The 10,691-nt window shown below is 28.7% G+C and overlaps 2 protein-coding genes across 5 annotated transcripts; one reads left to right on the top strand and one right to left on the bottom strand.

The window, feature by feature from the left end:
• Positions 1 to 1,384: 1,384 nt before the first annotated feature.
• Positions 1,385 to 4,178, top strand: LOC119685972 (aminomethyltransferase, mitochondrial-like). Its single transcript, XM_038100406.1, has 4 exons — positions 1,385 to 1,793; positions 1,972 to 2,183; positions 3,250 to 3,670; positions 3,731 to 4,178. Exons 1-4 carry the CDS (start codon positions 1,481 to 1,483, stop codon positions 4,078 to 4,080), a joined length of 1,296 nt encoding a protein of 431 aa, XP_037956334.1. The 5' UTR covers positions 1,385 to 1,480; the 3' UTR covers positions 4,081 to 4,178.
• A 1,516-nt stretch (positions 4,179 to 5,694) lies between these two features.
• On the bottom strand, positions 5,695 to 7,379 carry LOC119685981. Of its 4 annotated transcripts, XR_005252845.1 has the most exons (5): positions 6,913 to 7,375; positions 6,782 to 6,853; positions 6,288 to 6,481; positions 6,088 to 6,234; positions 5,701 to 6,013 (listed from the first exon to the last, which is right to left on the bottom strand). XR_005252845.1 is itself a non-coding variant. In XM_038100418.1 (4 exons), exons 1-4 carry the CDS (start codon positions 6,930 to 6,932, stop codon positions 5,898 to 5,900), a joined length of 366 nt encoding a protein of 121 aa, XP_037956346.1. In that variant the 5' UTR covers positions 6,933 to 7,379; the 3' UTR covers positions 5,695 to 5,897. The 4 variants fall into 4 exon arrangements, 3 of the variants coding, with proteins under 3 accessions (XP_037956346.1, XP_037956345.1, XP_037956347.1); XM_038100418.1 differs by lacking the exon at positions 6,288 to 6,481 and having other exon boundaries at positions 5,695 to 6,030; positions 6,782 to 6,847; positions 6,913 to 7,379; XM_038100417.1 differs by lacking the exon at positions 6,288 to 6,481 and having other exon boundaries at positions 5,698 to 6,030; positions 6,913 to 7,379.
• Positions 7,380 to 10,691: the final 3,312 nt, after the last annotated feature.

Raw genomic sequence — 10,691 nt, forward strand, 5'->3', positions numbered from 1 at the left:
TGAATATATATGAATATACGTATATTCATATATGTATCATTACTTCAAGATATCAATTTACTTAATTATATTTATAAGTAGTCCAATAAGTAGGATAATTGTTAAAATTTATTTAATCCAACAATTGTTTGTAATTCTCTTTATATTTAATTCTTCTTAATTATTATTTCATACCGAATAAAATATTTGTCAAGAAGTTCTTATTTTCAAGTTCTTATAAAGAAAAACAAAATAAGAATTTCATGTCAAGAAGTACTTATTTTCAAGTTCTCATGAAAAAAATAATTAATAATAAAAATAAAAACTTCATTTTATGATCTGTATTCGAGATATACAGATTGCCTTTCCAGCAATATGTCTATTTGGATCCTTTTGTACTCCGTTTGTTACTATTATATGAATGAATTTAATATTAAAAAAAAGAATGCTATTAAACGAAACAATAATGAAGAATGTTATATTGTTATTACTTATGAAAAAAACAGCCATAACACCTATTAGCAAATTTCACACCTGCCAAAACATTGTTGAGAAGCATAGTTAGTGCTGTCTGATATATCAGAAATATGGATCTTTATATCGACGTAGAGGTCTATATAACAAAAATTAAACAACATTTTAGCAAAAGTTTAAATATATATAAAAGTGAAACTACCGAAACTCTTCGATAAAATTGGCAACCATCCCGATTCAAAACTGCTAAAGGGTCTCAACAAACTCAACAACCGTAAAAATTATATGGAATAAGATTAGAATTAAACGTTCAACATTGATTTTATAGTAATAAAAGTTGGAAATATATTCTGATATGCATGTGAATGTGTAATGTACTATATATATAACATGACTTATCACAATTAAACCAAAAATAAATTTACAGTGTTTTTTATATATATTTATTTTATATGAAATAAGAATCTAGACAAATTGTTCCACCAATCTATAATTATTATAATTTTTTTTTAATAGTATTATGAAATATGTGGTACTTCACACTACAAATACATTTTATGTTTCGATAAGACCTGATGTTGTCTTATCAATAAGAATTGAAAGATTGAGAGAATCGCTTTCAGCTTGATATATTTTTTGAAGAATAATATTATATACTCGTTCAACTCTATTAAATTGATATTTAATGATTATATATGTTTGTTTGAAATATCCACTCAGATTTACTCTCATTAACACCCTCACAGTGTGAAAAATACTCTGTCTAAGCTATTGAATTTTTATCGGTTTTAATTTCTATCTCGCGTTTGAGATGATCATCACAGCGGGGGGTTATCGCTCACGCACATTAAGAACGATATTTTGAAGATTAATAAACACACATAATATTATAGTCTAGAGTATTTTCGATTTTAAAAAATATTTTGTATAACTTAAGTTGCTTCCATTTTAGTAGCTGATAAGCGTTCAGACTTCAAGTATCTCATTACTGCATTTGGTACCGCTTAAATAGTGAATTTAAATAAAAATGAATAAATTACAAAATCATTTTGTCTCTGTTACTAAACAATTAACTGGCGTTAGTAAATCACAATTTCAAATTAAAAATTATCAATTGGCAGCTGGTCAAAATCATCGTTCTTATTCCGCTGAATCCAAAACTCCGGAACGGACTGCTTTATATGATTTCCACGTAAAAAATAATGGCAAAATTGTAAATTTTGGTGGTTATGCCTTGCCGGTTCAGTACGCAGATCAGAGCATCAAGGCATCACACTTACATACTCGCAAATTTGGCTCAATATTCGATGTATCTCATATGCTGCAAACTTATGTACATGGTAAGAAAACAAAATTAGTTCTAATTTGATATATATAATTAATTGATGATATATAAGTAGATTATATATAAATGATTATATAATAGAACAATACTATTTATTTAAATAAACAGCTAAAACTGATTTGTCTATGTCGAAGGGTATGTGGACTGAATATAACTTTTCCATTTCGTTTTAGGTAAGGATTGCATTTCGTGCATTGAATCGATTTGCACGGCGGACTTGAAAGGCATCAAAAAGAATGGTCGTGGTACTTTAACTGTATTTACTAATGAAAATGGAGGCATACTGGATGATCTAATTATAATGAAATTAAGTGATGAGTGCCTGTATATCGTATCGAATGCAGCAATGAAGGAACAGGATATGCAAATAATGGAAAATGCAGTTGTGAGTATATAAATTCTTTTAACGTGATAGAACTACAAAATAAAATATAGGTTTAGATTTTTAGAAAATAATGTAGTACTATATATTGTAGTAGATTGAATAGTTTTATGTAGGTTTAATAAAAACAATTTTTTCAAAAATTATAATTATCCAAGTTTTGAGATTTTTATATTATATTTGACGTATATTTAATATTGCAAAAAATTTAATATTAAAATTGTTTTAGAAGCCCTAAAAATAAACAAAAAGGTTTGTTTTGTACCACAAAAAGTAGAAAGCGTATATAGGTCTGTAGACCCATAGCTTGTAGTAACAAACATTTGAGTATTACAATAATAGTTTTGTCTAAGGATATATTAAGATAAAACTACATGATTCTTATCCTCATAAATAAGAAAATGATAGGCAATCTTTTTAATAATAAAAATAAGAAACAATATTGTAAAGTGACAAAATGTGAATCAACAAAATACGAAATATTAATGAGGTAGAAACACATTAGAGTTATCACATTGATGTTATATTTTCACTGAATTATCGAGACACATTGCAAAACGACTCTTATGGGCCATGATCTGTACAGTGCCATGGGCTGGCCAAACTTGTCTTTTTTGAGCTTTAACTAAAATATTTCTCCTAATATAGTCACACATTTATTCAATTATTCAAAGACACACTCTCATCTGAGCCCAATTCCACTGTGCCTTTGGAAGAGTATCATGTTTTATGTACCCTTACCCCACCAATAATCTTTATCTTGGTTGTTTAGTTCACGTGGTGACTCAGTCCCTTAAATCAATTAGCGGGTTCGCAAGTTTTGATGGAACATTCTCATTACGAATTACGAAGCATTTATGTTTGTGTAGAGACAGTTCAATTAAATATAATCTCTAAAAGGATTGCCCCGTTACCCTTTATGCATATTAGAAATTTCACCCACCTCTTATAGACATTCTCATACATAGGTTATAGGTTAAAAATACTGTTCGTTTACGAATCTAAAATTATCTTGAACTCATATGCTTTAAATTAATATTACTTTTTTAATAATCGTTTAACTATACAGTCTAATTACAAATCGGACCGTCGTGATGTTAGCATAGAGTTTCTAACTCCTACAGATCAATCACTGATAGCTGTACAAGGCCCCACAGCTGTTGCGGCAATTGCAAAACTCTTGCCAAAAAATATTAACATGGATGAGGTCAAATTTATGGAGACATTTAACAGTGAATTAGCCGGCATACCAAACTGTCGTATCACACGTTGTGGTTACACAGGTGAAGACGGTGTAGAGATATCTGTTCCATCAACACATGTACAGCAATTAACTGAAGCTCTTCTAAATAGCAACACGGAGGCACAACTTAAGTTGGCAGGATTAGGCGCACGTGATTCTTTGCGTCTCGAAGCAGGTCTTTGTTTATATGGTAAAGATATTAATAATAAAACTACACCTATCGAAGCGGATCTAACATGGCTAGTAGGTAAGTAATTTAATTAAAACAAAATTTGCTTGCATTTTTCTCACTAACCTCATTTCATAGCCAAACGTCGCCGTGCTGAATTAAATTATCCAGGAGCGCACGCAGTACAAAATCAAATTGCCACAGGCGTTTCCAAGCGTCGTGCTGGATTGTTGATGTTAGGTGGTTCAGATACGCCACCAGCACGCACTGATGCCCAAATATACCATAATGAGCAATTAATTGGCCAAGTTACCAGCGGCTGTCCAAGTCCGAGTTTGTGTAAAAATGTTGCCATGGGTTACATTGATAATCAGTTCGCAGCTGCAGGCACAAATGTGCAGTTGAAGATTCGAAATAAATTGTATGCGGCTGAGGTTGTGAAAATGCCATTCATAAAAACAAATTATTTTGTAAAATCAAAGAAATAAATATATAAAAAAATATAATAAAATATAATATCAACGACCAATAATGTGATGTGGTGGGTCAGGGAAACCATAAAATGCTTAGCTATCCGCGGAGCACCCTAAGCTGGATGACCCCACTAACTATTGAACATAGCAACTTCAAATATCACCTCAAAAAGATAACTCTTGCTGAGGAAGAAACTTGCAGACTATGTCTAGAAGAAAAGGAGACAGCAGTGCATATATTGTTCAACCTCAATGTCTGGTTTTCATCGATATAGTAGTCAAAATACTTTTTAGATTTACTGATAGCTCTCAGTTAGCGATATAAAAGACTCTACCCGTTTTTATAAACACTATATTTTTCTTTTTATTCTGGTCTACTGTGCTGTCATTAATTAAGACTGAAATTATTGAAAATAGTAAAAACTTGATAGATTTGTTGATAAAGTCTTCTATTAACGAAATAAAGAATTCTACCCCGTCTCATAGATATGGTCTTTCCATCTTGTTATTGATCAACTTCGACGTCTAGTGGGGGCCGGTTAAACATTCAAAATTCTTTTTGTTCATAACGTTTTTCACTTAACGATTTAAAGAATTATATCGTTCTTATAAACACCACGTTTCCACTTTTTGTTCTATTTTGATGTCATCGGTTTATTATTAAATATAGCTTTTGGATTAACTGATAATGTCTTTCGCTATCCACGCCTAGAAACATTGTCAACCAATTTAAATTTTGGGCTACTCCGTGCCTGAGGAACCCGTGCTTTGACAAATTCTATATTGTTTTCGTTTTGCAGTGTCATTGATTTCACTAAATGTAAAATATATATATAATTGTATATAATTTTTTATATTTTTATATTATTTTTTTTTTTTTATTACATACATATATATTTTCTTCATCCATTCTGATTTTTAGATTTGGAAGTGGTTTTGTGGAATCCATTTTAATCCCTTAGGAAAGAATTTTTCTATACAAATTCTTCGATATTTAAATGCAAAACATTTCAAAATTAATTTTTTAATGGTACTCTACATATTGTCGAGGTTCAAATGTTTTCAAAACGAAGCATTTTTCTATAATATTTTATCTTTTTAAATATATTATTTAAAATTTTATCATTAAAATAATAAAGACTCGGTGCCCTACTTATTGATTTTCTTGTGAGATAAATATTTTAAAAGAATGAATAAATCTGTTTCATACATACATTTTTAAGAATGTCTCAAATAGTTTTAAGTGAAATGAAAATTCATACAAATTTTCTGTTTTCTATCACAAATATTCGATACTTTCTTAATTGGTTGATAGCACCTACAACTACAGAAATGCTGTTTTTGCAAGCAATTGAGATAAAACATTTAATTCAATTCTTTTACAAAGAAGGTGATAGCTCATTGTACGGATGAATCAATAATTATATTATATTAATATATAATATAAGATAATAAATTTTCATCAGTCCATAACTTGACTTTTTATAGTAGGTTAAAATATACTCATGATATACAGGACTTTTTCATCATACTAATCTATTTCCTATCTGAGACAGTATATAAATTCTTAATATGTATATGTTTTCCTTTATTAATTTATTTATTATTTTATTAAATGAAATCGGTTACAATCAATTTACAATATTATGATATTTTCCTAAATATGTAATATATATTACTAAATAAATTTAATAAGTTTGTGTTAGTTTCTTAAAAAGTAGGCAGGATTGGTCACAATATCAATCCACTTAAACTTTCTTAATATGAACATACAACTTATACATAGAATTTAATAGATTTATGTTAGTTTCTAAAAAATATACAGACTTGACTCACAACAACCTCAATCTACTTGAATTTTCTAAACATCGACATAAGATTTCGTTTCGTTTCGAATAATTGCAGACTTGACTCACAATTTTCTTAAAATACTTAATGACTCTAAAAGCTAATTTAAAATAATTGCTTTAATTTATAAATTAATTAACACATTTGTTAAATAAAGTTGACATTTCACCGTACCTTTCTTTGAATTTTGATAATTTTTTTAATGAGTTTTGTGGGGGAATAGTTTCTTGACTCGTCCTTACATTGCAGTACAGAAAATACAGGACATATAATACAGGATATATACAGGCTTGTATGGTGCAAATACGAGGGCTTATAAACCTGAAAAAACAAATTTTTATTTAATTAATCTTTGATTGCTGTTTACTTATTACCTTTCTTGAGGAATTCCACAATAATAATTAATCAGGAATTTGATCAATCAGATTAGGATCAGGATCAGATCAGATGAGGCTGATAAAAATATACACTAACTCTCACAGCGTGCTTTCGTACACAAAAATGTCATTTGACTATTTGAACGCTGATGTACGAATAAATAAGTTATTGGTATTGAATTTTGCACAGACTGAAATCAAAAAATGTAAACCTATTTTTGAGCATCAGGGAAATACGGATATAAATATTCAACATTATCCCAAATTTTAAAAATGATCTGTCCGAAGAATAGAAGCTTCAAAAAATGTATTTAAGTTCTACTTAAAAAAAAATTATTTTGACTTCATTTTTAACGCCAGTCAGTGGTTAGATATTAAAGGCAATAAATTTTTTTTTCATACAACAAAAGATATAGACATGTAGCATTATATTATTCCGCAAAAAATGTGTATTTTAAATTAATATAATTAAAAAATGTAACAAAACTTACAGTTTTTTGACCTGTTTTTTGTCCGGTGGACTTAACAGACTGGAAACAAGAGTTGAAAATTTCCACCTAATTCTATGTATATAAAATTTTTTAAAATTAGTTGTCAAAAATTTATTTAAATTTATACTCACATTTTTACTCCAGTCTGCATTGAAAATTTGTTACTTATTAGCAACAAATTTGACGACGCTTTTTCTTCTTCTTGCACGGATTAGGCTTTTTCTTACACGATGGTTTTTTCTTCTTAGCACAGGGATTACGCTTCTTCTTGGGACAAGTTTTCTTCTTTTTTTTCGCACAAGGGTTCTTCTTTTTCTTACCACATGTTCCACATTCCATAGCCAAGTCATCTTGGAGGTTCTCAGCGGTCTCATTGCTCTCTACATGGTACTTATGTTTTTCTTTAGATGGTAAAGTGTCCCAGTGCGCGCGAGCTGCTTTCGCAACCTCTACTGGAGGTAGGTTATTGTTGGAGGCATAAAATACCTCAACAAAATTCAAGTAACTATTACTCATCCCAAGTCTCTTTATATTTTAATATCTCAAATAAAATAAATTTAGTACAAAAAATTTTTAATCAGTTGAGTTTTGTAATGTACTTAACAAAAAATAACAACTATATGACAAAATATTTTTTTAAATGTTCATTACACTTTTTGAACATTATATATGATAACTTGATTTGAACTTTAAAGCTATAAGTAATAATATTAGGTTTTTTGTAGTTTTTAGTTGGACTTTGTAATTATGAATTGTTTCATGAATAACTTTCCAGTAAACAATTTCATTGAAATGGTAGCATCTAATGGTGTTCTCAACTTGAAGTGGAGTTAATTTTGTAAGAAAGTAAATTAATATGGAAAACTAATTTTATTTCCCAAGAAACTAAATACACGGTCAATAAAGGTTTCTACGTCTTCACCAAATTAATTTTATATGCAATAATTTTTACTTAAATTATCAGAACTCACATTTATACAGTATTAGTCGTTCTTGTTACAGTTTAGAGGCACAACATATTTACTCCAAACAATTCTATTTCTAAATCACTTACATCTGTTGTTGTGTTTCAGTTATTGAAGTGCAATTCCAAATGGTTTCTCATTTAAGTCTATCAATAATTTTTATCACTCCTGCTGGTCTCGATGAAACACCATTATATATAATGAAGAAATCTCAATAGCTTTCGAATAAAGATGAAAACAAGTAAGCAAGTATTAAATTAAACTATCATAATGGCAAACGATATCCGTAGTTGTTGTTTAAATCTAAGTATTCTGTAAATTATAAGTTGCGGTGATAATCCCTAGCAAGCAAAGCAAATCTTACATTTCCACCTATATGTATTTTAACACTAATAATCGAATACATTACTGCCCATTAGTTCGAACATAACAACTGTAACTAACACTCTCCCTGTGTTTTTTTAGCTGCCAATCATAAACACCACGACACGCATTTAGATCCCTGGGTTCCCCACTGCTCAAATATCAAAATTGACCCCACCATTTACTTTCCGTTATACTCCAAAATATTATAGTGTGACACCTAATGGAATATAAGGTGTCCCTTAAAAGATACATTTCACATCGGGAATTTTGTAATATTTTTAAGCGTGGCGCACAACTTCTGCCCGCATTCAAGCGTACGTAAAGAAGCTTTCCAAGAGAAGTAAAATTACTTCAGCTATAACAATTACTTAAAAAAATCTTGGCATAGGCTATGCTTTTCTATAGTATTTATATGATCTTCATTTTAATACTTTAAATTAGTTAATTAGTTAATTATATATATTACACATATCATATATATATATCAAACACACAATTTAGCATTTGATATCCAATTATTTTTAATATATTTTGCTTTTAATATATATATGATATTTATGTTTTAATTAAATTAGCGTTTGAATTATATAAAAATAATCTGATCCAATTACCACACACCTAAATCCACTAATTAAATTTACCAGCAAAATTAGGAAATAGTATTTTAAAAATTATATATTTATAAATAATTCAAGCTTTTTATTGCCATAAATGTTAAATCCTTGGGATTGTATTAAATAATATTTACAATGATTTATTTTGCAATTTGTTAAAGGATTGCGTGTAATAAGTATAATTTTTTAACACAATAAATTGTAATTAAATAATTTTTTCTTTGGGTGTGTGTTCAATTTGTAAATATCATTAAATTATATATTTTTACATATGTAAGCAACGGTATAAATAATAACGAAAATTTATATCAAATTACATAAATTAATTTTTATATTTTTTGCAGCAATTGCATATGTGAAAACAAGCTCACTATCCTTTGTTCTGGCCATTTTTCCAAGTCCTTTTGTACTTTATTTCAAGTGTATGAAGTTCATACAATGAACTTAAAAATGTCCTTTTTGTTTTCGATTGTAGTTCACTTGTAAACAGTTTATCATGGTGTCAAGTGCAGTTGTTTTGTTTATTTCAAGTACAGTGCCATTTTTTATCCTTTCCATGATATTCCATACTGCATATATCTACTGCACATTTCCAGGATGCTTGTTTGACTTTCTACTTAGTTTTTGCTATTTTTGTACACATTTCATATTTATGTACTACACATGTTGTAAATTTAACTTTTGTTTATAAAACAATAATAGTTTATTTGAGTGAAATTAGAGTATTGACGTAGTAATGGCAATATTTTTGCTTATATGGCATTGTGAACTTAATTAACAATGCATGGCCTATTTTATGGTATGCACTGCAAATTTATTTATTATTTGGATTAATAATTTTTTATTAAGTTTGTACATTGTTACATACAACAATACATAATGTATTTAATATTACATTTCATTGTTTGAAAACACTATATATTTTTTGGCAGAATTTTTTATGTTTAATATTGCATTAGTGTTGAAAAGGAAAATATTCAGAAAAATTTTTGACCCCGTAATCACGAGTTAGAACATCTAGCTGAAGATGATACAATCAACAAATTTATGAAAAAGCAACGATTAAGATAGGTTGGACATGTGATAAGAATACCGGATATAAGAGTACCACTTAAGATTTATGAGAACGAAGTAGGAAGCAGCAAAAGAAGAGGGCGACCAAGAAAACGATGGAAAGACAGTGTGCAGCAGGATTTAAAAGAAATGAACATAAAAATAAAAAAAAGAAATGAATAACATAAAAAAATTTGGAAAACAAAAGCAAAAATCAGAGAAGAATGGAAGGAAATTGTTGAACAGGTTTAAGTCCTACATGGTCTATATAGTGACTGATGATGATGAATATTGCATTAACCGGTTATAAAAGTTTAGAAAAGTAGTGAATTACAGCAACAATGATTTTTTTTATATTATTTTAATTAATTGAATTTTTAGCTGACCATACAGATGTCACGAGACTAAAAAATAGTGTCGCTTGAACGAATTATGGAGTAACATTAGCATGGCTTTCTTCGTATTACATTCCAAGATTAGGTTCAATGCACAAGAAACAATACTTTAAGAGTATAAAATAAAGTATGCCTCTATAAAAGAATAGTAATGAAATTTAACAATTGAAACAATTATTCTACAGCTAGTTTATGATTTCGTATTAATATAACACAGCAAGTGAATGAATTTTCACAGCAAATTAACAAAACTCCATAAAAATGTGCGAACATAAATGTCAAGTACGGCTTAGGGTCCGTTGGTTAAGGAGCATTGACTCTGAGCTTATAATTTGGCAGGGGACGAGATCAACCTTTGGTACTTGTAGTCTCAAAAAATCATTTACGTATAACTTAATATAAATATTATATATAATATTTATCATAATCTATCGTAAAATGTATAATCACCCAAATATGTGATTAATTAAAATAATATAAAATAATTTTTGTTGTTGTAGTTCACTACTTTTCGAAA

This window comes from Teleopsis dalmanni, chromosome 2 (assembly GCF_002237135.1).
Source record: "Teleopsis dalmanni isolate 2A chromosome 2, ASM223713v2, whole genome shotgun sequence".
Lineage (NCBI taxonomy): Eukaryota > Metazoa > Arthropoda > Insecta > Diptera > Diopsidae > Teleopsis > Teleopsis dalmanni.

Excerpts from the sequence above, each read along its gene's own strand:
- LOC119685972 (XM_038100406.1), top strand. The coding sequence starts at position 1,481 with ATGAATAAATTACAAAATCATTTTGTCTCTGTTACTAAACAATTAACT. Across the intron at positions 1,794-1,971 it reads GCTGCAAACTTATGTACATG|GTAAGGATTGCATTTCGTGC; the intron begins GTAAGAAAACAA and ends ATTTCGTTTTAG. Across the intron at positions 2,184-3,249 it reads AAATAATGGAAAATGCAGTT|TCTAATTACAAATCGGACCG; the intron begins GTGAGTATATAA and ends TTAACTATACAG.
- LOC119685981 (XM_038100417.1), bottom strand. The coding sequence starts at position 6,932 with ATGCAGACTGGAGTAAAAAT. Across the intron at positions 6,854-6,912 it reads ATGCAGACTGGAGTAAAAAT|AATTAGGTGGAAATTTTCAA; the intron begins GTGAGTATAAAT and ends TTATATACATAG. Across the intron at positions 6,031-6,087 it reads TTATCAAAATTCAAAGAAAG|CAATTATTTTAAATTAGCTT; the intron begins GTACGGTGAAAT and ends TATAAATTAAAG.